Source organism: Mus caroli, unplaced genomic scaffold, assembly GCF_978045245.1.
Source record: "Mus caroli unplaced genomic scaffold, Mus_caroli_1 scaffold_1, whole genome shotgun sequence".
Classification (NCBI taxonomy): domain Eukaryota; kingdom Metazoa; phylum Chordata; class Mammalia; order Rodentia; family Muridae; genus Mus; species Mus caroli.
Window position 1 is genome coordinate 62,188,832 of NW_028227256.1, and position 27,369 is coordinate 62,216,200.

The following is a 27,369-nucleotide window of genomic DNA, read 5'->3' on the forward strand; positions in this document are numbered from 1 at the left end:
ACACAACCAAACAGGTGAAGGAATTGAACAAAACCATTCAGGATCTAAAAATGGAAATAGAAACAATAAAGAAATCACAAAGGGAAAAAATCCTGGAGATAGAAAGAGATAAGGAGTCATAGATGCAAGCATAACCAACATAATACAAGAAATAGAAGAGAGAATCTCATGTGCAGAAGATACCATAGAAAACATTGACACAATAGTCAAAGAAAAGGCAAAAAGCAAAAAGGTCCTAATCCAAAACATCCAGGAAATCCAGGACATAATGAGGAGACCCAACCTAGGGATAATAAGATAGAAGAGAGGGAAGATTCCCAACTTAAAGGGCCAGTAAATATCTTCAACAAAATTATAGACGAAAACTTCCTTAACCTAAAGAAAGAGATGTCCATAAACATACAAGAAGCTTACAGAACTCCAAATAGACTGGGCCAGAAAACAAATTCCTCCTGTCACATAATAATCAAAACACCAAATGCACTAAACAAAGAAAGAATTTTAAAAGCAGTAAGGGGAAAAGGTAAAGTAACATATAAAGGCAGACCTATCAGAATTACACCAGACTTTTCACCAGAGACTATGAAAGCTAGAAGATCCTGGGCAAATCTCAAACAGAACCTAAGAGAACATAAATGCCAGCCCAGACTACTATACCCAGAAAAATCTCAATTATCATAGACAGAGAAACCAAGATATTCCATGACAAAACCAAATTTACACACGATCTTTCCACAAATCCAGCCCTACAAAGGATAATAGAAAGAAAATGCCAACACAAGGAGGGAAACTACACCCCAGAAAAAGCAAGGAAGTAATCTTTCAACAAACGGAGAAGAAGATAGCCACACAAACATAGTTCCACCTCTAACAACAAAAATAACAGGAAGCAACAATTACTTTTTCTTATATCTCAATATCAATGGACTCAATTCCCCAATAAAAAGACATAGACTAACAGACTGAATACGTAAATAGGACCCAGCATTTTGCTGAAAACAGGAAATGCACTTTAGTGACAAAGACAGACACTATCTCAGAGTAAAGGGCTAGAAAACAATTTTCCAAGCAAATGGCCCAAGAAACAAGCTCGAGTAGCCATTCTAATATCGAATGAAATCGACTTTCAACTAAAAGTTATGAAAAAAGATAAGGAAGGACATTTCATACTCATCAAAGGAAAAATCTCCCAAGAAGAACTCTCATTTCTGAACATCTATGCTCCAAATGCAAGGGCACCCACGTTCATAAAAGAATCTTTACTAAAGCTCAAAGGACACATTAATAGTGGGAGTCTTCAACATCCCACTCTCATCAATGGACAGATCATGGAAACAGAAACTAATTAGAGACACAGTAGAACTAACAGAAGTGATGGACCAAATGGATCTAACAGATATCTATAGAACATTTCGTCCTAAAACAAAAGAATATACCTTTTTCTAAGAACCTCATGGTACCTTCTCCAAAATTGATCATATAATTGGTCACAAAACAGGACCTCAGCATATACATGAAGGCTGAAATAATCCCATGCACTCTGTCAGATCACCATGGACTAAGGCTGGTCTTCAATAACAACAAAAACAACAGAAAGCCCACATACATGTGGGAACTGAACTCAATGATAACTTGGTCAAGGAAGAAATAAAGAAAAATATTAAAGACTTTTTAGAGTTTAATGAAAATGAAGGCACAACATACTGAAATTTATGGGACACAATGAAAGCAGTACTAAGAGGAAAACTCATAGCTCTGAGTGCCTTCAAAAAGAAACTGAACATAGTTTACACTAACAGCTTAACAGCACACCTGAAAGCTCTAGAACAAAAGAAGCAAATACACCCAAGAGGAATAGATGGCAGGAAATAATCAAACTCAGGGCTGAAATCAACCAAATAGAAACAAAAAGAACTATTCAAAGAATCAACCAAACCAGGAGCTGGTTCTTTGAGAAAATCACAAGATAGATAAACCCTTAGCCAGACTAGCCAGAGGGCACAGAAACAGTATCCTAATTAACAAAATCAGAAATGAAAAGGATATAATGACAGAAACTGAGGAAATTCCAAAAATCATCAGATCCTATTACAAAAGCCTATACCCATCAAAACTGAAAAGTCTGAATGAAATGGACAATTTTCCAGACAGATGCCAAATACCAAAGTTAAATCAGGATCAGATAAATCATCTAAACAGTCCCATAACCTGTAAAGAACTAGAAGCAGTCATTAAAAGTCTCCCAACCAAAAAAAAGCCCAGGACCAGATGGGTTTAGTGCAGAGTTCTATCAGACCTTCAAAGAAGACCTAATACCATACTCTTCAAACTATTCCACAAAATAGAAACAGAAGGAAAACTACCCAATTTATTCTATGAAGTTATGATACCCAAACCACACAATGACCCAATAAAGAAAGAGAATTTAAGACCAATTTCCCTTATGAACATCTATGCAAAAAATACTCAGTAAAATTCTCACAAACTTAATCCAAGAACACATCAAAACTATCACTCACCACAACCTAATAGGCTTCATCCCAGGGATGTGGGGGATGGTTCAATATACGGAAATCCATCAACTATATAAACAAACTCAAAGACCACATGACCATCTCTTTAGAGGCTGAGAAAGCATTTGACAAAATTCAACATCCCTTCATGTTAAAAGTCTTGGAAAGATCGGGAATTTAAGGCTCATACCTAAACATAATAAAAACAATATACAGCAAACCAGTAGCCAACATCAAACTAAATGGAGAGAAACTTCAAGCAATCCCATTAAAATCAGGAACTAGATAAGGCTACCCACTCTCTCCCTCCCTATTTAATATAGTACTTGAAGTTCTAGCTAGAGCAATTAGATATCAAAAGGAGATCAAAGGGATACAAATTGGAAAGGAAGAAGTCAAAATATCACTATTTGCAGATGATATGTTAGTATACTCAAGTGATCCCAAAAATTCCACCAGAGAACTCCTAAACCTGATAAACAACTTCAGCAAGTGGTCAGCATATAGAAAAATGCAAACCGACCCATTCTTATCTCCTTGTACAAAGCTCAAGTCCACGTGGATCTAGGACCTCCTTATAAAACCAGATACACTGAATCTAATAGAAGAGAAAGCGGGGAAAGACTTGAACACATGGGCACAGTGGAAATTTTCCTGAAGAGAACACCAATGGCTTATGTCAAGAATTGACAAATGGGAGGGATCTCATAAAATTGCAAAGCTTCTGTAAGGCAAAGGACACTGTCAATAGGACAAAATGGCAACCAACTGATTGGGAAAAGATTTTTACCATTTGTAAATCTGATAGAGGGCTAATATTCAATATATACAAAGAACTCAAGAAGTTAGACTCCAGAGAACCAAATAACCCTATTTAAAAAACGGTGTACAGAGCTAGACAGAAAATTCTCAAGTGAGAAAACTCAAATGGCTGAGAAGCACCTAAAGAAAATGACTAAGGAGTCACCAGGGAAATGCAAATAAAAATATCCCTGAGATTTCATCTCAGAGCAGTCAGAATGGTTAAGATCAAAAATTCAAGTGACAGCAGGTGCAGGTGAGGATGTGGAAAAAAACCTCAAACCTTCATTATTCTACTTTAAGTCTTTTGTACTTTTAACAGTCTTTGAATCTCTTTTTATTTTCCTAATAGTAATTTCAAATTTTGTGTTTGTGAGTTTGTATACCTACAGACTTTGCTGGTGAACCAGGGTGACTACAGCGATGCCTGTTTACTTATGTGTCATATGAGATATGATGAGGATCTCAAGGTTTTTAGGATGTATGTACTTAACTACCTACCTACCTACCTACATACATACATACATACATATCTATTGCTTCTATAAGACCTCTATATGAACTATTGTCTTGACTTTTGTTTAAACTCAGTTAAAACAACTTATTGAATATGGACTTAGAGTTACAAAATTTTGGATTAGAATTTTTCCTCTTATTTCAGCGCTAAATCTCACTGAGTTTAAAAAGGAGCAATATCTGTTGGGAATGATGGTTTTGTTTCACATTTATTCACTAGTGTTTGGGAGCATCTTTTGAGGATACTAACTTTATAGCAGGATGTACAATATGGTAGTAGTTTTATGGCCTTATCATGTCCTAGGCTTATCTTTCATTGTTCAAAGACAGTAAAAAACCCCAACAGGTTAGTGGGAGCTTCTCAGATAAGACCTAAATACAGGAATCAATGCCCCTATAGAATAATTTGTGCTTTTATATTTATTCCTTTTACTTTATGGTCCATGGTATAGGAAAGAAGATTTTTTTTTTTTCAGAAACAATGGTAACTCAATCTCTCGGCACAACAACTAGAATCCTAATCTTGTAAGCCACATTAAATCTAAATTCTCCTGTAGGATTCACCATAAGCTGGGAGACACTCATAGCTACATCATGTCCTCACCCTATACTCATCCAAAAGGACCCTCTCCCTCTCCTCCTCCCCTCTTCCAGTATCCAACCCAGAAGTCCCTCCTACTTGCCCAGTGATTGGTTCCTTTATTCATTAGGGAATTGGTTCACAAGGGGTCACCTGAGTATGTGACTCACTTCTTGTCCACAACCCTTCCCAGGAGAGGGAAATTAGCATCAAAATACAAACAGAACCAGGCCCACCCATGACACTTCCCCCTTTCTGTTCTAATAAAAAATAAAACCTTTCTCTCAAATATAAATAGAGCACAACTACTACCATTTATAAAGTACAAGATAGACTTAACACTCAGTCCATCATTTTTGTCAATAAAATAGAATACTATCATGTATCCTAACTTAAAAAGACTTATAAATCTACATCCACTTATGTCCTGGCTTTAGATTGAATGCCATCTGAAAACCATCCTCTCAAATCTTTTCTCTCAATGTAAATAGCCTGGGTTGGCTATGAGACTATAAGTAGTTTTTCAACCCTGTCAGGAACCTGAAAATGACCAACATTAACTGAAAATATATAGGAAGCCTAACACAGCTTCTAGAACTGAGACAAATTGTAGACACAGCTGCCTACCTATACAGCCTCAGTAAGTCAGTAAGCTGGAGTATCCATCTGTCTTCAGCCTTCTGGCCCAGGATCATTTGACAAACCTAGAGAAACAGGAAATTAAGGACTAGCCTACTCTGTCTCGGCAGAACTAAGCTGTCCTAACCTATAAATTGTGTCCTTTCAAGAACAGTACAAGTCTGCAGGAGAGACTGGCAATTTTCTGCCCAGTGGCGACCTAGCCACAAATTACAGCCTCACCTGGAGGTAAGATGCTCAGCGGCATCTTTGAATCTATGAATGGGAAGCTGTTAGAAGCAGATTTGTCTCAACAACAAGTGAAAATGCCACATTCTGTAGATTTCTGACGTTTTTGAAAACTAATCAATCTATGGAAAGAAATCTGGACTGTTCTCTGCTAACTACTCTCAGATATTTCTAAGTAAATATCTGAAAACATCCTAACAATAAACTGATAGCCAAGAATTTGCTATTTGGCCCTTAACTCACAGGCTTAAACACCTCAGATCAGTTTACAGTAACAGTTATAGAAGGACTGGGTCTAAGTCCTGTACTTTAAACATTTTTGCAGCAATAGAAAAAAATTTATACCAATGAAAACCTTGATTTTTGCATCAAAATAAATTCTGTACCAAAATAAGAAATTATCACTTCAACTTAGTAACAGTTAAAAAGATTTCTGCTAAATGAGATTATGGCTATGCAATCAATCAATTGTAGCTATTTCCTCCCTGTTCCAATTATGGCCATTTCTACATTCCCTAGAAAGACAACCTATACTAACCCCCTCCAGCCACAAAGCCCAGGGAACTGGGGTGACAGGGGCAGAAGGGTAGGGAAAATGGGGGAGTTGGTTGGACTTAAGAAGGCCACATCAATGACTGATTTAGTCTCTGAAGTTTGTGTCTTGACTGGATCCAGCTGAATGTTCAGGACATCAGGAATTCAAGCAGGTCAGGTCAGCATATTTGACGAGGAGACTCACCAAGGCTGTCTATTCTGTAATATACAAATCTCAAAACAAAATTTTAGTATCATCAAGATAAATTTTGTGTTTCATTCTCTGGAATGTAGTCCTCTGGGAGTCTCCCTTCATCATATCTGACCCATAGAACTCTGGAAGGTGTAAAGACCCTAGTCACCTTTCTAAACACGCAAAGACAAAACCTTTCTCCCCAAATAGCATATCCTTCAGTCAGCAACCAGGAAAGCTTGTGTCCTGCCCTCTCTTCCAGAGGAATAATAATAAAACCACAAAAGTCAAAATCACACCCATTTTGAAAGTTAAAACAAACCAAAACAAAGAAAGTAAATTAAAATACTGTGTGTGTGGCTATTCTTCGGCCTTTTCTATCTTGCCAAGCAGGATAAAAACCCAAGATTCCTGTGGAGCCCATGTTAGACAGAATTTGAGTATCCTGGGAAACATACAAAGCAATCTTCATATCATCTTACTGGTCTGCCTAGAGCAGCCATTTTGTTATACCATTTATCTGTTTGGCTCTCTGCCTGGAGCCACAGATATAGTTTATTTATATCTGTATAATATCTATCGGTTGCTTAATTATAGGTATAATTAACTAAAAACGCTTTGCACTTTAATGTTGTTAAAATCTCAACTGACATTTTGAATTTATTAGCTAACAAGAAAATTTCATTTTAAGTGATCTTAAAGTTGAAATCAGATATAAAAATATTTAGAAAGAGGCTGTTAATGCTACATATAACTGTTGTAGAGCTATATGAAAATACATGAACTGAAATAGGTATTATAACAGACCAATAACTATCACTTCTATGTAATAAGCATATAGTATTCTTTTTTTTTTTTTATTTCTGAAAAAGTTTGGGACTGGTGAGATGGCTCAGAGATTAAGACTTGTTTTTGCAGAGGACTTGAGTTCTATTCCTAGTGCCCCCATAGTGGCTCACAACCATCCATAACCCTAGTGCCAGGGTTTGGAGCCTGTTCTTACCTCCATATGTGGCTCTCATTCATGTGTTCAGACAGACATACAGACAGACACTAAATATTTTAAAAAAATCTATAGTAAGAACAGAAAATTCAAATGTTTGTGAAAGGAAAGTGATGCGTAAATACAGATACCTAGTCCAAAAATTATTGAAGATTTACAAACAAAAAACCAAAGGTTTTATACCTTCTGGTCCTTCTTCCAAGTATGATCTTATTTTGTTATGAGTAACTCAAGAGCTAAAAGGATAAAATCTGGATTTTCTAAATTTTAGACCATTCTGTGTAAATATCATAACTGAATGATAATTAGCTTTGCTTAGGATAAAGAAGGGAATGAGAGTTATAATTAGTGGTGTTAATTTATAAAAATGAGAATGACATGGGATTAGTAATTAGTGTTGTGTCAGATAATCCAAGTATTTCTCACAGGAGGACACAGGAGAAGACATTAATTAGAGCTCCACACTGTATGCTTGGGGTCCAGGCTTCCTAGTCTTTCTAACCTTTTGTGAATATTTATTCTTCTTCTTGTCAAAGAGCCACCAGAGACATTAACATGTTTTGTAAAAATCTTGTTTTAAGGGCTGTTGGTTTATCTTGTAGAAACCAGAAATTTTTCTCAGAACCTAAGAAAATTCCTTTTCACGACTGTTCTAATACAGAGTAATTGTACAATATACTGACCCATAGATTTGACACTTAGATGAAGACTTTAGCGCGTCATGTGACTAACTCCCAAACATAGTATATGACATTAGAGCATGCATTTTCCAGACAGGAAAATAAGACCATGCTTCCAGATCCAGTTTGTGTTGGTTGTGAAGTGTATATTAGGTACATATTGATTGGACAGTAGAGTTAGCCTTCTGAAACAATAACAAACTGGGCTAAACAATCTTTAAGAAAAAAAGATTATTTGGCTCTCACAGACTTAGTTTTATTATATGATTGGTTGTTTCTGTTGCTTTGGGCTCACGGAAGGATAACATGGCAGAAACACATTATAAAGCAATACATCTCAACTCTTAGAAAGAGGGATGTAGGAACCCTGGTCATATCATTCTTCCAGGGCATGCTTCCCATCACCTGAAGATGCATCAGTGGGCCTTACACATTGAAGTTCCCACTGCTTCTCCATCACACATCCATGCCTAGGCCCATGGAGCTTTGTGGGGCATTTGAGATCCGAACTTTAGCAATGGTCCAACTTTGAAAAGACACATGCCTTACTAACAACAAAACAAATGGTTAGGAAGTCATATGGAATTCTAGCACGTTCTAAAAGAAACTGATGGCAGATTGAGTTGTTAGTCACTGTGAGCAGCAAGAAAAGCAAAGGACCATTACCACATCCATCAACAGCAACAGCAACATCGACAGCAGTAAGAGTCATAGCAACAGCAACAGCAGTAACATCGTCATCATCATCATCATCATCATCATCAGCGGCGGCAGCAGCAGCAGCAGCAAGAACAGAAGCAGCAACAGCAACAGCAGATGCTGTAGAAAGAGAGGCAGATGAAGTGGCAGCAGAAGTAAGAGGCAGTGGGATGAATTCCCGGGTTGCCTGTGGTGTGTGAAGGCAGGCTGAGATTGTGAGGGAAGTGAGGCTGTTTCCAGGAATAGGTTCTTTTCTGTGAGAACAGTGTGGGTGAATGAAGACATTTTCTTTTCTTATCCCTTCAGAAAGACACAAAGCAGACCAAATGTTTGTTTCTGTGTAAGAATCAGACGCTGAGAAGCTACTCCAGGTTGATGCTGGATTATTATCGGGAATGCCAGTGTTTGCATGACTTTCAAACTAAACAACTAGACATGATGAGTGTTAGCAGAATAATGGAGCCCCTAAGGAACCCACTGCTAGCACCTGGTGGAGTGCCCATATATGCTATGCTACATAGCCAAAAGGACACTGCAAATGGAATTAAGCTTATGAACATTAAAATGTGGAAGCTATTCTGGATTATCTAGGTTGGCACAGTATAATCATCTGGTTCTTGAGGAATGGAGGAGGAAGAAGGGAGCAGAATCAGTTGAGTTGTATGAAAAGGAGAACTGCGAGAGATTCAAGATGCAAGAAGGACCTAGTCTCCACTGTTGACTGTGAAGAGGAAGGAAGGAGGTCAGGGGACAGTGATGTCACCTGACTTTTAAGGCTGGGCAAGTTCACTGCACACAGCCAGAAAGAAATCATTTTTTTCCAGTGAATGAACTGAGCTCTGCCAACTATTGAAACGAGCAAACAAATATACATACCTTCTGAGACTCCAGAAGAGAGCCCAGCCTGTCAGCTCTTGGTTTTGCCCCTGTGAGTTCATAAGCAAAGGCTCTACTGAGCCAGGGTTCAGACCTTGTTTAAAACTGTGAAATTTGTCTTGGAAAATGAATGCAGCACTCACAGCAAGTGTCTCTGTTGGGGACATGGGGGTGTGATCTGGCTGACAAGCTCTCTTCTTGGAAATTCAGTATATGACCAAAGGAAAGGAGCCCTGAAGAGCACAGCGCTGATGGTGAGCATTTGTTAAGCCTTACTCAGTGTCAGGGGCTGTGTCAGGAGCATGGCTAATGCATGAGACAAAACAGACAAAAGAGCTCCATCCTTGGGTTTCTTCAATTCTGTGACTTAAGAAAACAATAGGAAAAAAAAGACCCATATAACATTGGGAGGTGTGGAGAACTGTGGAAGAATGACAGCAGGAGACAGGGGAGGGGTGATTTGTGGTACAATTTTAGATTGGGAATGTTTACTAAGAAGTTGACATTTAAGAAAGAGTCTGGAAGAAGTAAGTGAAGGAATATTGAGGCAATGAGGAGAAACAATGTTGAAACCCCAGAAGAGTAAGCTAATCTGAACCTAGACATGTCAGTGGGACATACATCCTGGGGAAGGAAGATCATTCAGAAATGGCCAGGAAGTAGACTGTGGGTCAGTGACTGTGGTCGAGGAGGGGTTGGGGGCCAATGTGATAAGAGCAAATGTGAGTGTATCATTGGTACCAACTGTGTGAATCAGGCATGATAGAATACTCAAGCACATAACAGGGAACAGGAAGCAGCTTTACCTGCTAAACAGGCAGAAAGGACAAGAGAAGCCAAGGATTCATCAGGAGCCTGTGGCTTGAATGCTATGAATGTTATGCTTAGTAACATTCTGGCATGTATAGACTCTCTACTGCAGACTTATCACTTTCCAGACAGTTGAATAATTTTGAAAAGCTTTCTTCCCTGGGATGTACAAAGCAGAGAACACACAGTATGTTGCAGAAACTTCCTGTGTCTGAGAGGGAGCTGAACATAGGCAGGTCTTCTCTAGTCAGTCTTTGGCTATATCCTAACGTGTTGTACTCCCACACTTTACACAGCTAGTCATAAGAAGCACAAAGACAATGGTGAGGAGGGGACTATAGAAAATTGTCCTCCAGGAGGACAGTTGTCCTCTAGAGAGGGTCAGAGGTGGAGAGAGAAAGAAGAAAAGGTGGACAAGATAGAGATGGGGAAGGAAGAGGAGAAGGAGCAGGAGAAGGAGGAACAGGAGGAGGAGCAGGAAGAGGAGGAGGGAGTAGAGAGAGGGAATATGCCTTAAAAATGGCTTGCTGAATACTCTAGCTAGGGGTGTGACAGACTGGGAGGTTGTAAGAATGAGACTGTATTCATCTTGAGAAGTGTAGATCTATGAAAGTTGTGTGTGAGGTGAGCATGAGACTAAAACTTATTGGTAAAAACCTACATCTTGAATCACTTTTGTGTACCACGTTCTTCAACAGCAGTTAAAAAAGAACCTCAGGTAAAATTGTAGCGACTACTGGGACAGTTGGAAGAAATATGCCACAGCTGTTCCCAGTGACTCCCGGTGTTTCTTATACATGAATTGTCATCACTTTTATAGCGAGATAGTGAGTCCACTGGAATGATTTAGATACTTTAATTTAGCAGATCAAAGACTCCTGCTAATGTGCCTACAAAGTGACCAAGCAGGTGAATTGGTGGTGGTGGTGGTGGTGGTGGTGGGGGGCGGTTATTTGTATGTCATCTCTTCTGATTTAGTCTCCAAACTTGCTGGTCTGTTTTACACTTTACCCCTGGGATCGAGCTAAAGTTTTCCGTATTGAAAACATTTGTTCAATGTTGTTTTCTTGTCTTTCTTTATTTCCTTTTCTCATCAGAAGGCAATTGCTTCCCAGAATGGGATGGGATCATTTGTTGGCCCAGAGGAACAGTGGGGAAAATGTCAGCTGTGCCTTGCCCTCCGTATGTTTACGACTTCAATCATAAAGGTATTGCACTTTTCTGAGATGATTGATCGAGACCAGACATTTACTCTTGTCTTTGATGTTTAATAACAGACTTGTGAGGGAACTTGCAATTTCAGTGACTTTCTTGTCTTTTCAGGAGTTGCTTTTCGGCACTGCACCTCCAATGGGACATGGGATTTTATTCATGGCTCAAATAAAACCTGGGCTAACTATTCAGACTGCTTTCTGCAGCCTGATATCAACATAGGAAAGGTAATGATGTTTCTATATTTGTGAATCCCCAAGGAGAGCAGAATGATGTTTTTACACAATTTTTGCTTGTCAGCCATTATATACAAAATCCTTTTTATTTAATGACGTGAAGATTGTGAAAGCTAAAATCTCTACTAGAATCCTTTCAGATGTGCTTGAACCTTTCTGCTGTTTTCCTTGTGTTAGAGTTATCTGACACGCATGCATGTGCGTGCGCGCACACACATACGCATGCACACATACACTTTTATTATATTACCTTGTTATATTATATTATTCTATATTATGTTATAGTGGATAATATACAAATAGTGAGCAATGTGATTCATGATTCATTCTTTAACTGTGAGTGGCCAATCCCACCTCACTCTATTCTGAAGGATCTTTTCATCTTAGTGAAGTGTGTTCCATCTCAGAAGATTGCCCCTGGTGGTTTCATTTTAAGTGACAAATCAGAGTTGTGCAATTATACTGAGCAAGGGTCAGCATTGACCGTCCAGTACAATACTGTCATTTCACAGATATGAGTCAACAACTGTGACTCAGTAGAACAGTGTGGGCGCAGGAGTCAGTTTGCTGATGGCAGGGTCTAGGGCCAAGCTACAGTGTCTTAGTTTCCTATTAGAGTGTTTTAGGGCAACAAAAATGTATTAATGGTAAGACATTATATTTGGTGGTTTAAACATCACCAATAAATTCCAGTCCCTTATAGCTGATGAGCAGCAGTGTGTGGTGACACATGCCTATGATACTGGGGATGCCTGTTATAAGCTGATATAAGTTGCTGTACAAGACCAGGCTGTTATGCAGAAGCTCTGTTAGGAGAAAGCACCATAGAGGGCAGGGTTTGAGATGAAGGTTTCTTGGTGAGTTCTGTGCAACTAGAGCTTCCTTTCTTCTGGTCTATGAGAGCCACCACCCGGTGAGCACTTTGGTGATTTTCAACCTTTAGTTTTGTATTTCCAGGTTGAAATTTTCCAAACAGGCAATGTGAGATTGCTACATATTTTACAAGGCAACCCATGCCGACACTGAGGTGATTAATAGGAGATACTGCAAAAATCATTTCAGCCCTTGACAGGAAAAATAAAAAATCACCGATAAAGGTAAAACAACCAATACGATAACTTTTATGCTTTTAAAATGCAGATACAAGGACTTGAGTGAGAAAGCAAAGCAAAGCCGCCTGTCACCCTGATGAGTTGTGTGCCTGTGCTCATCTTTCCCTGTGGATGAAGCAATGACAAAGGCCTACCTCTCCATCACATGGCTTTATTTACTCAGAGCTCCAATCTTTCAATCCTTCTTCATGAATAGTTCTTACATGGCCATTCATCGATGTGGCTTTATATATGCAGAGCTCTAATCTTTCAACCATTCCTTGTGATTACAGTGCATTTGAAGATGTATAATAGTGAAGGATGTTTAAGGAAAATAGATAAATACTATCTCCCCCCATTTTCATGTGTACATGCATGTGTGTGTGTGTGTGTGTGTGGTGTGCATGCTTGTGTGTACATGTGTGTACTTGTGTGCCTATACACGTGGAGTCCTGAGATAGGTTTTGAGGTACATCCCCAGTCATTCACCCACTTTCTTCATTGAGGCTAGTTCTCTCAGTCAAACCTAATGCTCACTCACCCAGGGCTTTAGGGACCCAAACTCTGATTCTTACACTTGCCCAGCAAATGCTTCAAACATGGGACCACCCTGCAGTCTCCAGATGTGTATTCTATTTCATATGAAAATTACTTGAGTTTATTAAGAGGTAAAGAATATTGTGAGCATTAAGCACTTATATTTATTTAATAAAAATTGCAGAAGACTTGGGTAGAAAGAAGGATCAATGGCTAAAGGTCTTGGTTAATGATGATATACTTTGGATCTCCAGCACCCACGGAAAAGCTGGAGGGAGCAGGTTGTGTCTATAACCCAAGTGCTGTGGACTGGAGACAAGCGGATCCTTGGATCCCTGGTGCTTGCTGGTCAATCCACTGTTGCCAAAATGGTGAGCTCTAGGTTCAGATTATATCAGAAAATTGCAGGTATGACATTAGGCAGAGCTTGGGGGAATCTTGTGGAAGAGGGGAAGTAAGGATTGGAGAATCCAGAGAGGTCAAAGACACCTCAAGAAAACCTATAGATTCAACTAACCTGGGCTCATAGTGGCTTACTGAGACTGAACCAATAATCAGAGACACTCATGAGACAGACCTAGTGTCCTTTGACTCTGTTGTCTGACTTTGGATCCCTTTCCCCCAATTGGGCTGCCTTGTGTAGACTTAATAGAAGATGCACCTAGTCCTACTGCAACCTGGTATGCCAAGGTGGGCTGATATCCATGGGAGGCCTCCCTGTCTATGAGGAGAAAGGGAGGGAGGGTGGGGAAGGGGAGAGGAGAGGAGGAACTGGGAGGAGAAGAAGGAGGGGAACCTGTGGATTGGGATGTAAAGTAAATTGATTAGTTAATGAAAAATTTGCTAAAGAACAAGTTTAATTAACAAAAGAATAATTAAACTTAATTGTTTGAAAAATAGAATACAAGAAAAACTCCCAATACCAACCCTCTGACATCCATAAACACATGCAGTGGTTAGGTAACCCATTTGAGCCTAGTGTATTAAACAGTTGCTTTTTTTATAGAAAGTATCATGTAAGCTATCTCTTGCCTAATAGCTATATCCAACTTAGAATGCAATTTAGCAATTTATATTAAACACTCAAAGGGCTGTCATGAACGTAGCTTCCCTGTTATAACTAGAAGGTGTAGTCTGAAAGCAGATTACCTGGCCTCCTTGCTCTTAAAATCTTTCTGCTCTCTCTTCCATATTTTCTGAGCTTTAGCTGCAGGAGTTGTGTTGTAGATGTTTTACTTGGGAATGACATGGTTGAGTAAACAGGACTGGAACAAATCCAACACCAACTGACATGTCAATGTAGATGGGGGAAATCTTCTGGGACTCCACTCTTAGATAAACAGCGAAAGCAATTAATAACTGCGAAGAGGGGGAGGGGTAATCTTCCTCAGGGATGCCTGGCAATCTGATACCAGATGGTTAGCCCTAGAAACATACTGAATCGATTCAGCAGGTTGTGTGTGTGTATGTATATGTGTGTGCATATGTGAGTGTGTGTATATTGTATATATATATATGTGCACACACACACACACACATATATATAATGTGCTTATTCATTTCTTCATATATGTAACAACAATGTTTAAAGAAGAGTGAGCTGAGAATTTCAGGGGGAAATGGGAAGAATATGAGACAGGAGAGGAAGTGGGTAAATGATGTAACTGCATTTTAATTAAAATTTAAAAAGTAGAGAGAGAAACAAAATCTCAAAGGGCCATACTCTTAAATGTCATAATCTTACTTCCAAGATTGATGATAAAGATTTGAGTAGGGAAGTTGGTTTGAAAATAAATCTTCATCAGTTAGTTGTTGTAATGTATATTATGAGTAACTTAAATTGTACTCCAAATCAATAGTTTGTAGAAATCTATCAGTACAAGCAATGGGTAATCTTTTTTGTTAAGAAAAGTAAGAGGCCCCTGGGGCCATTATCTGTGGGTCTGTGGCAGAAGGAAGAGAGCATATCACAGTAAAGAAAGTAGGAAAGGATAAAAGCATTCAAACCAACTTTTAACAGGCAAGAACCAGCAATAAAGGCTCAGAGTTCCAAGGACTAAGCCCTTGGGCCTTTACCATGTGGAGCATCGAATCTTGCCAAAGGCTGGGGCAGTGAGAGATATGAAGAGAAGTCTCTCCAGACACACACAGGGCTGACACAGATAAAAGGTGTAAGCTCTCTGAAGTCATGGGGGCAGAGCACAGCAAGGGAGAAGGTCCCTTGGGGCACATGAAACTCTCATTAGGTATATGATGAAGGGGTAGCAAGCAGGCAGGCCACAGGAAGAAACACTCTCTGGCCACACATACAGGACTCCTTGAGCACAAGACTGCAGCCTGACAAAGGAGCAGAGAAAGGTTTTATATGAAGCCAGATGGCTGGCCGAGGAGTGTCTCACAGCAGCAGGTGGAGAAGAGCCCCTGAGATGCAGAAAGAATATGAGGGTGATGTCTTCCACTTATTTTAACTCTCTACTTAGATAATAAAAGACATATACATTGGAAAAGAAGTAAGTTTGCTTGTAATAGCAGATGATATAATCTTATAGAAAAATCCCATAATCCAAAAAGAAAACTACTAGAACTAATGAATGAATTCAGTAATGTTTCAGCCCCCCCAATCTTCACACTAACTGAGGGTTTACCTACATTGATAAATCACCCAAAAAGAGCAACAAGAAAATAATCTCATTTCTGTTTATCACATGACATGAAATAATGAGAGATAAATTACACTGGGGAGTTTAAGAACTGTACACTGAAACTATAAAATGCTAATGGAAGAAATTGAAGTTACAGATAGGTAGAAAAGTAACCAATATTCGTGGATTAAATGAATTAATATTATTAAAATGCCCATAATAACCAAATTGATCTGCAGATTTAACTAGTTCTTATGAAATTTTCAGTGACATATCTTTTTACAGAAATGGATGAAACTGTTCTAAAATCTGTATAACCTCACAAAGCAAAACAGAGAGCCGAAACTATTTTGATAACAAAGCTAAAATATTCCCATTTTCTGACTTTAAAATGCATCACAATACTTAGTAACCAGGGCTGCATGATATTGATATTTTAAATATGAAATACTGTATATTATTGGTAAGAACTCACCTGGATATAATTACATATATATATATATATACATACATACACGTATACATATATGTGTGTATGTGTATATATATATGTATATATATATATATATATATATATATATATATATGCGCTATGAACATCTCATGGGTATTACTCAGCAATAGGAAAAAAATCAAATTAGTGATGGAAGTGACAACTTGGATGTACCTCAAGGACTCTGCAGTTAGTTTTTTAAAGTCTCAATTGGTTTACATAATAACAAGGAAGACAAAATTGTATGATGGAAAACAGATTCACAATTGCCCTGTAATTGAATGCTGAGGAAGAGGAGGGTAAACATGGCCACGTATGAGTAGGACCTTTGCACTGATGGATGTTGTCCGTGTCTTGAGTTTAGTGTTAGCCATAAAAATATTTATGTGTAAAGGGTAGATCCAGCTGATCTCAAGCTTCAGGATCTCCATGACATAGGGCAACAACAGGATAACCAGATGTGTCAGTGAGGATCTAATATTGCTGGGTTCACAGAAGCCAGAGGCCTCAAACCAGACCAATGACTCATTGCAATGAACATTTGCAAGGGAAGATATGTGGACAGAAGGATATCCTGTGGGACACATGTGACAGTTCAGTTTCCATGATGAGATGCTTTGTTTTTTCTTTTTTTTTTTGATTTTTAATATTTTTATTACATATTTTCCTCAATTACATTTCCAATGCTATCCCAAAAGTCCCCCATAGCGCCCCCCACTTCCCTACCCACCCATTCCCATTCTTTTGGCCCTGGCATTCCCCTATATTGGGGCATATAAAGTTTGCAAGTCCAATGGGCCTCTCTTTCCATTGATGGCCGACTAGGCCATCTTTCCATACATATGCAGCTAGAGACAAGAGCTCCGGGGTTCTGGTTAGTACATCATGTTGTTCCAACAATAGGGTTGCAGATCCCTTTAGCTCCTTGGGTACTTTCTCTAGCTTCTCCATTGGGAGCCCTGTGATACATCCAATAGCTGACTGTGAACATCCACTCCTGTGTTTGCAAGGCCCCGGCATCGTCTCACAAGAGACAGCTATATTTGGGTCCTTTCAGCAAAATCTTGCTAGTGTATGCAATGGTGTCAGCGTTTAGAAGCTGATTATGGGATGGATACCTGGATACGGCAGTCTCTAAATGGTCCATCCTTTCATCACAGCTACGAACTTTGTCTCTGTAACTCCTTGCTTTGTTTTTTCTAAGCTTTGTTTTTGTTTCTTGTTTTGATTTTTGGTTTGTGTGTTTTTTAGTTTCTATTGAGGGGGAAGGTGCAAGAGTGGAGATAAGTGGGACAGGGGTGCAGGGTGTGAAACTCACAAAGAATCAATAAAAAGTTGGAAAGATGTAAGAGTTTTCATGTGTGATAAGATTATAGGTGATACCACTTAGTACATTGCAATTGTATTGAATTCTTGGTTTTATATCTTAATTATGATAATTTTAGATATAACACTAAAGGATAATGGATGGCGGGTACTTGAATTGCCTTTTACGATGTTTTCCATTTTCTGTGATTCTACCATTTTAAATAAAAAAATTAAAAGGAAATGAAGTATAAAAACATGTAGCAGTATTGAAGATTATGAAACACAGTTTGTTGACAACAGAGCATACATTTATAATTTTTAAGCCTAAGAACACTCTAGAAGAATATGAAGTGTGTGAACAGAGAAAGCTAATTTGTAGTGACAGAACTTGAAATTGCGGTTGTGTGTGGGTGGACAGTGGGTGTCTTTTTTTTTTTTTTTTTTACTAGCAAGGGGTTTGAATGAACTTGGTGTGTCAAAACATGTCAAGTAGCTTGTCTTAGACTTGCCCATTTTACTGCATGTAAATTACAGCCCATTAAAGCTAGAGAGAACCAGACACAATATTCCAAATATGATGTAATTGTTTTCAACCATTTTCTTTTCCATATGTTGACTGTCTCATAGCAAGAGTTCTTTGAAAGCCTCTACATCCTGTACACTGTTGGCTACTCCATCTCTTTTGGCTCCTTGGCTGTAGCCATTCTCATTATTGGCTACTTCAGGTGAGTAGTTGCCGTTGCTTTCTCCCAGGAGTGTTCTAATGTTCATTTGTAGAGCACATCCACTGTGTACCATCTGTGGTCTCTAACTTTTCCCTTCAGAAATTTGTTTTTTGCGATAAGGTCTCATGTAGCCCAGACTGGCCTCAGATTCACTGTGTGGCTAATGATGATCTGATCCTAACCCTGCATGCCTGCACTAACACTGTGCTGACATTGTAGTCTAAATACTGTACTTGGTTTATATGGTCCTAGGGATTGGATTAGGACTTCACGAATGCTATGCAAGCAGTCGACCAACTGAACAAGATCCTAATGCCAACCTCTCATTTAAGCTTGTATAAGAATTTTAGGGAAACCTATTGCTAATTGTCTTTGACAATTCATTTTCACATTTTCTAAAATCTGAAAGCATTAAGTGTGTGAAGCCTTTATGTTAATATATCTTTATCTTGATTTATTGCTTTTCAAAGTGGTTGGTACTGCTTTCAATTTAACAAATTATTTGTTCATGGTGGAATAGCTCATTTTCCCAAATTACTTTGATACTATTATATGAAAGTATGTTCCGAATTCTTTGATATCAGCCCAGAAAACAGCATTACATTTGTGAACAACAAAATTCTATATAATTTAAACTGACACAAAATTGTGACCAACAAAGTTGAACTACACCAGAGAACCATAGGATGGTTATACTACCATGCACACAGTTGGCTGTGAGTCCAGAAAGTGATGAAAGAGGTAGTATATGATACTCTAAGTGCCCCAAAGGAGCACACCGTGATTTGCACAGTGAGAACTATGGTGTATTAGTTTTGAAGGGTAGAAATGGGAGAAGGAAGGTCTTCTATTGAGACCTCAGTGATACCTAAGTATAAGACGTAAGCAAAGAACAGACAGGGTAGGAATAATCCAATCATGTCTAAGACAAGAAATCTTGGGTTATCTGAGAACTCAGAATTTCTTTTCATTTAGTGAACATGTAACAGACTCTTACTGATGAAATCAAAGTTAAGAGAAGAGTGGCATGAGGCCGAGAGAGAGAGAGAGAGAGAGAGAGAGAGAGAGAGAGAGAGAGAGAGAGAGAGAGAAAGAGAGAGAGAATATCCCAGCACTGCATTGACACTGTAGTATAACACAGTTTGATAGTTTAGCACAGCAAAAACTGGATTCCAATGATGGTAGGTCAGAATATATTTGAAATGAATACTCACAAAGTTACATTTTGATTTTAGAATCAAACCATTTTTCTTTTCTTTCCTTCTTCCTTCCTTTTTTTCCTTTCCTCCTCCTCCTCCTCCTCCTCCTCCTCCTCCTCCTCCTCCTCCTTCTTCTTCTTCTTCTTCTTCTTCTTCTTCTTCTTCTTCTTCTTCTTCTTCTTCTTCTTCTTCTTCTTCTTCTTCTTCTCTTCATCTCCTTCTTCTTCATCTCCTTCTCCTTTTCTCCTTCTCCTGCTCCTCCTTCTCCTTTTCCTGCTCCTCCTCCCCCTCTCCCTCCCCCTCTCCTCCTTCTCCCCCTCTCCCTCCCCCTCCTCCTCCTCCTCCTCTCCCTCCCATTCTTCCTCCTCCTCCTCCTTCTCCTCCTCCTTTTGGTGCGGGGGGGGGGGTGTGCTGCCAGGCTTAATCCAAACCATTTTTGTTAGAAACCTAATAATGACTTTTTATTTTTGAGTTTACCATGTTTTTGTGTGTGTGTGTATGTTTGTATTTTCTTCTTCTGTTCTAATTCTATCCAACCTAAATAATTAATGATTTCTCTGCATAGGCGATTGCATTGCACTAGGAACTATATCCATTTGCATTTGTTCGTGTCCTTCATGCTGAGAGCCATGAGCATCTTTGTCAAGGACAGAGTAGCCCAGGCTCACCTGGGAGTAGAGGCACTGCAGTCTCTGGTGATGCAGGGTGACCTTCAGAACTTCATTGGAGGACCATCTGTGGACAAATCTCAGTATGTACGTGTTCTCTTTTCTCTCACTACAGAATTTTTATAAATAAGTTTCACATCATATTTCACCAAACATTTATTGTTTGGGGTTATTTTGTCTTTAAATTAATTAGACTAAATAGAATATATGTATATATATACATGTGTATACATACATACACACACACACACACACACACACACATATATATATATATATGTGTGTATATATATATATATATATATATATACACACACACACACATTCCTTTCATGTCTAACCACTCTTTTGAGCCCACTTCAAGAAAATTCTACGAATTGCACGAATGTAATGGAATCTGATGTATGGGTCCTGGTAGCCGTCAAGGTTACTTTCAAAAGTAAAATCTCATCAGCAAAAACAGAAGCTTGAGGTTTAAAGGCCACCATATTCAGTTCCTTTATTCTACTCTTGAAGTCTTGACACAACATAAAATTCCAAGGCATGTGACATTTTTGTTTCTTTGTTTTTTTGTTTTTTTCGAGACAGGTTTCTCTGTGTAGCCCTGGCTGTCCTGGAACTCACTCTGTAGACCAGGCTGGCCTCGAACTCAGAGATCCACCTGCCTCTGCCTCCCAAGTGCTGGGATTAAAGGCATGTGCCACCATGCCCTGCTGGCATGTGATGTTTAAATGTCCCAGTCTTAGAGTTTAGAATCACACAGTAGTTCAGTAAATTTGCTCATGGGGGTGGGGGTGGAGGTGGAGGTGGGGATGATCAAATTTGGCACCTGGCACTTAATTATAGTAGATTGATTTTCTCCACAGGCTCAGGGAATGGCCGTCTCTAGCTCTGTTTCCCTTTTGACTTTATGCCCTGTTGTTTGATATGGGCCTGACCTGTGATCTGTTTTTCCCAAGGTTGTGTAGTCAAGTGACAGGGTACTGATAAAGCAAACTGAGGGAGTCTGGCACTGGTCACCTGAGCTCACCTGAGCTCAGCAGAGCTGTCAGCCTTATATCATCCCTCAGATGGGAAGTGTTTCCTGTCTTCAGTCATTAACATTTGGTGTAATTTATTTTGCTGGGGTAGTCATATGAAAAGCCCAGAATGAAACAAATTTGTCATAGAAACATGACTAATACTAATATTTTCCCTCATTTTTTAATCTTTCTGCTTTTTCCTGATGATTATGTTATTTTTGTAAAAAGAAAAGATTATGAAATTTGGTAATGATGAAAAGAAAGATATGTTATCTTAAAATCAAGTCTGGTAGTTTGCAAAGTCCTATGTTAAGACAACTTGATTCTGATCTTTTCAACATTCTTAGTGTTCTCATGAAGTAAGACATTTTTAATTATCAGAAGGTAAGTGGAAGAATTATATTTTAGAGGTCTCAGAGTGGCATCTGGCACAATAAAATGTCCTAATTCAATGCAATTCTGGTTCATTCATAACAGGTGGGGTGCAAGATCGCTGTCGTGATGTTTATTTATTTCTTGGCTACAAACTATTACTGGATCCTGGTGGAAGGGCTCTACCTGCATAACTTAATCTTTGTGTCTTTCTTTTCCGACACCAAATACCTGTGGGGCTTCATCTTGATAGGCTGGGGTAAGCACCCAAGTCCCTTCCTTTTGCCTGGTTATGAGATTGAGTACGCTGTGCCCTGTCTGTCATCAGCCCTCCTTCAGCCATTTTTAAAAAAAGAATCCCACCCATCTTATCTTACTATTTTTCTTTTGTTTCATTGTTCTGTTAATGAAATCATTTACCAACATCAATTCTATCATTCTTCTAGGAGTAGCAAACTTTTCAAGCTTAAATTGTGGTTAGTGTTTCTAGGCCAAATTCTAGCTGTGGAGGCAGCTGGAAAGACTTGTTAATTGTACTTGTTCAAACCTTTCAGGCCCACGCCTTATGCCAGGTCTGCTCTGACAATGACTTCATCCTAACAGTTTTGAAGTTTGAATTTATACAATACAGCCGTGTCTCTGGTTTGTGTTTCTAGGTCAGATAATGAGAGTGAATGTCATAAGAGCCTATTTTGACTTCATTGAACACATAAAGGAACAAACTAATTACAGAGCCTTCCCATTCTTGGATGGTGATTATTCAAATTACTTTCAGTAGAGTAAATTTAAAACATGATATTCAGCTCACATTTCACAAATGACTTACCAGGACTGAAGCCGTTATTGGACCTGGCAGGATCTCAACATGAGACAGAGAAAACGATTCTGTGTACTTGTTAAAATTTTAGGGTAAGGAAAGCTCAGAGGTGGTTAAAAGAGAATCGTCTGGAGACTTAACAGCTGCAGACAGACCTAAGCTGCCACTTTAGTGTTTGAATTATGAGGAACCCAGCATAGGAGGAAAGCACAATTTAGTCTCAGGTTTAAATTGGAAGACTTGATTCTTTTTCCCCTCCCAATGAAGCAGGAACATTCCTTTGCCCATTTTGCCTTAAAAATTGTCATGGCAGCAGAAAATGTGAATTACTGAAAAGGAAACTTTTGGTTAACTCACTGAAGGTCTTTAGAATGACAAAGTGCAATGCTGTACTCATTTTTGAATTGTTGTTTGTGGATATGTTTGTTCCTGGAGCAGCTTGCTTGTTTACTTTTTGAATTTCTACATTGATCCTGTGCACTGATCATTTTTCTCTACTTTCTTATGGCTTGGTAAGAAAGAGGTTCAGGCCCCCTCACCAGCTCTTTATTTGAACTCCAAACACTCAGCACAGTCTGCCTTTGTTCAGTTAAATTCCTCACCGTGAAACCTTGGAGGAATGAAACAAGATAAAGGTTCCCTGCGTCTTCTATTCTTTTATGCAAGTGTAGGTTTCTAACTTTTTTTTTTTACAACCGTCCTTAATTTGTTCACAATGATTTTGTCATTGGGATGATGCAACAGTCAATAAGCAAGGTCTTTTGAGATCTCCAGCTCATAAGGGAGGGTTAAATCCACTAAAGTACATAGGAGCCTCACAGACAGCAGTACATGAGCATCTTTTACTCAACATTAGGTTGATTTCATCTGCACAATGCCAACAATAATAAATTCTGTAGCTAGTATGTCCTCGGACTCTCTTTACAACTCCAGGACTTAAGAGATGTTCTAGATCAGTGATTCTCAACTTTCCCAGTGCTGTAACCCTTTAATACAGTTCCTCATGTTGTGATGGCCTCCAACCAGAAAATGATTTTCATTGCTACTTCATAACTCTAATACTTGCTACTGTTGTGGATCAAAATGTAAATATTTGCTATGCAGGGCATCTGATATATGACCCCTGTGAAAGGGTTGTTTGATTCCCTAAGGGGTTGCCACCCATAGGTTGAGAAATATTTTTCTAGGCATGTTTAGTGAAGAGAATAGTAATACCCATCTAAGACTGACTCCTGGCTCCTAAAGCAAAACTCTTGAAATATTCATATCCACATCATATTGATTAATAGATTGCTGTCCTCATATTAAAAAAAAACCAAGATAAATTTTATTTTTAACAAATCTATTCTTCAATACTTGAAAACATGACTGTGGCTTTGCATGTCATGGAAATACTTCACAGAGAACCCAATTGCACATCTCCTTTCAATGGCATGATTTATTGGGTTTATTGTAGAAGGGAACTTGGTTGCTTTTTGTTTATTGCTCATTTAGGCCAATTATGACTTTAAACTCTCCTCAGCTAGGCGAGTACTCAGAAACCTAGCACTCGTGTTGTAGTGATATTGGGCTACTCTATATACATTCATTTTTAAAATACTAATTTTAAAGCTGGGTGTGGTGGCGCATGCCTTTAATCCCAGCACTCAGGAGGCAGAGGCAGGCAGATTTCTGAGTTTGAGGCCAGTCTGGTCTACAAAGTAAGTTCCAGGACAGCCAGAGCTACACAGAGAAACCCTGTCTCAAAAAAAAAAAAAAAAAAAACCAAAAAAATAAAAACCAAAAAAACAAAAAACAAAAAAAAACCCAAAACCAAAACAAACAAACAAACAAAAAAAACCAAAACCCCAAAACTAATTTTAAACACTCCAAAGGAAAGTTTTAATCTGAAGAGGAACCAAGGCTTACCAGAGTGTCATTTTTAAAATCTAGTATTAGATCAGATAAATATTAAAGTGATTGCTTTTATACTGAGTTTAATTACAAAGATGTAGAAAGGGGGCTGGAGACTGACCAGCAGTTAAGAGCTCAAATCCTTCTTCCCGAGGACCTGGGTTCAATTCCTAATATGCATACCAGGTGTCTCACAGCAGCCTGTGACTCCATCTCATAGGGATCCAATGGCTCTGGCCTCTGCATGTACACACACACATGCATAGCTTACACCTTTATGCACACATGTTCACATAGTTAAAAATAAATCTTTATAAACAATGCAGAGAGGGGTAAACATAAGTAACAACTTTTTTCTCTTTTAACCCCACACAGCCTTGCCTCAGTTTCCCCTCAGATAGTTCATTCTTCTTTCCACTCATTCTCTCATCTACATATCTTTCTATATTTAAATTTTTAATTTAAAAGGTCTTAGTTTTGGTTTTCATCATTATGAGTATGATACTTAACATTTATATATTTAATCTTCAGCTGTCAGAAGAGGTGCCAGTGTCTGTTTATTAATATATAAAGTACTTATTCTGGTTATTTCATCTGGTCATGGACCTGTTGCCATCTTTTCAATGTAGAAAAATGTCGCATCCTGTTTTTTTTTTTTTTTTAGATCATCGGCAGGTATAAACACTTCATTACCTGTATATAACGTGTCACCTGTATATAATGTGACCTCAGTTTAGCCAATCGTTTTCAATTGTTCATTTGGTGGTAAATTAAATATGGAAGTATTTGTGAACATCCCTACTTTAGTTCATGTTGTGTCGCTATAGCGAAGTAGCTGAAGCTGGATAAAGAATAAATGGAAGCAAGTAAACAATTCTGGAGGTCTGGGAGCGTCTGCTTCCGGTGCAGGCTCGACGGCAAGTGATACGGTGTTGCAGAGTATGTTATGTAAGAGAGAGCAGATGTTGAGAGAGGAAGAAAAAGAGTGGGCCAAGGATACCCGACTCACTTTACACTTACTACCTGTTTTGTGAGGGGTCAGTTCAGCCCCTTGAGTGTGGACAGATGCTTCTGTTTGGAGTCGTACTTAGAGCCAAGAAAGGACAAACTCTTTCTGAACTTCCTGACATCAGAAGCTTCAGTATCTTCCTCTCCCGCTTTTAGAATGTGGAAGTGTTCTAAATGTACTGTTGATTGAACAGTTGTAATGGTTTTAAGACCACAGCTTCTTCCAGATTTTCTCGTCCTTGTGGCCGCGTTCCTTGAGAGCAGGCCTCCGTGTGGCTAGTCAGAGTGGTACACCCTCTGTATGGTTATGGCTCTGCATATTTCAGTCTCCTCCGAATGTGGTTTCCTCTTCCACCCATGCCAGGAAAACTTGATGAAACATCATCACCCTCAGACTTCCGGGGACAATTTGTCCTTTAGACTGCCACTCGTTTCTCAAACTAATAAGAGGGCATTAGGTCCACGTTTCTTATTGAAAACAATATTGTTTTGTGTATCTATTTTCCTCGCTTAAGTGCTAATATTATAGCCACCTGAGGGGAAAAACAACAAGCAAACAAAACAGTCTTTGATCTGAAAGTAAGTATGGGCTTTAAATCTTTTTCTGTTTTCAGGATTTCCAGCGGTATTTGTTGTGGCCTGGGCAGTGGCACGAGCCACTCTGGCGGATACCAGGTTAGTGGAAATCAAAGTGGGGTGGGGGTGGGGTTCCTGAGGACTCCGGGTTTCTGTGGACTCCGACTTTGACTTGGCTGCTCTTGCTGATGCTGTGATCCTTTGCGGAAGTCAGGTGAAGTTGCCTGAATGCAGTGGTAGAGGCTCACATGTTGCCCCGAAGCTGGAACCAGTTTAGCTCCTAGGTTTAGAGGACAGAAAGGCTCACAGACTGGATTAAGTTACTGAATTTTATGAACGATATAATCGATTTAAAAACTATGATAACCAAAACATGTCTATGCCCATCATTCTTTTTTTTAATTTTTAATATTTTTTTATTACATATTTTCCTCAATTACATTTCCAATGCTATCCCAAAAGTCCCCCATAGCGCCCCCCACTTCCCTACCCACCCATTCCCATTCTTTTGGCCCTGGCATTCCCCTATATTGGGGCATATAAAGTTTATGCCCATCATTCTTAACATTCCACACTCAACTTCGGAGTTTGCATTTTGTGTGTGTGTGTGTGTGTGTGTGTGTGTGTGTATGTGGCTGAGACTTGAACCTAGGGCTTTCTACTTTCTAGACACTCAGTCTAACACTAAAATACACCTTTAAAAAAATTTAGTCATTCAGTTAATTTACATCTCAAATGATATCCCACTTCCTGGTTACCTCTCCACAAGATCCCCATCCCACAACCTCCCTCCTTCTCCTCCTTTGCCTCTATGAAGGTGCTCAATCACCCACCCTCTTGCACCCAACCCCTCCAGCATCCCCCTATGCTGGGGCATCAAACCTTCACAGGACCAAGGGCCTCCCCTCCCACTGATGTCAGACAAGGCTATTCTTTGCTACTTATGTATCTGGAGCCATGGATCCCCTCCCTGTATACTTATAGGTTGGTGGTCTAGTCCCTGGGAGCATTAGGTGGCCCGGCCAGCTGATGTTGTTATTCCTATGGGGTTGCAATCCCCCTCCGCTCCTCCAGTCCTTCTGCCACCTGCCCAACAAGAGTCCCTGAGCTCAGTCTGATGGTTGGCTCCACACATCTTAATTGTCAGTTGCTGGCGGAACCTCCCCAAGGAGCAGTCATACCAGGTTCCTGTCAAAAAGCGCCTCTTGGCAATGGTTTGGTGTCTGCAGACAGGATGGATCCCCAAGTGGGGCAGTCCCCGGATGGCCCTTCCTTCAGTCTCTGCCCCATTTTTTCCCCCTGTTCTTTCTTTGGACAGAATCATTTCTGGGTTAAAAACTTTGAGATGGGTGTGTGGCCCCATCCCACCACCAGGGTTGTGCCTATATCCTGGAGGTGGTCTCTATAGGTTCTATCTCCCCTTCTCTGCTAAAATCATCCCCATTGGGTCCTGGGAACCTCTCATTTCCCTGGTGTCTGGAACCCTCCAGTGGCTATC

General features: G+C 39.3%; 1 protein-coding gene across 1 annotated transcript in view; it reads left to right on the top strand.

Moving 5' to 3' along the window:
* The window catches only part of Pth2r (parathyroid hormone 2 receptor), an 82,458-nt gene that overhangs the window by 14,347 nt on the left and 40,742 nt on the right, over positions 1-27,369 (top strand). Inside the window, exons 3-8 of the mRNA XM_021168416.2 lie at positions 11,170-11,280; positions 11,396-11,511; positions 18,219-18,316; positions 20,081-20,270; positions 21,683-21,836; positions 25,910-25,970. Coding sequence (XP_021024075.1) covers positions 11,170-11,280; positions 11,396-11,511; positions 18,219-18,316; positions 20,081-20,270; positions 21,683-21,836; positions 25,910-25,970 — 730 coding nt within the window. The remainder of the gene's footprint in view (positions 1-11,169; positions 11,281-11,395; positions 11,512-18,218; positions 18,317-20,080; positions 20,271-21,682; positions 21,837-25,909; positions 25,971-27,369) is intronic.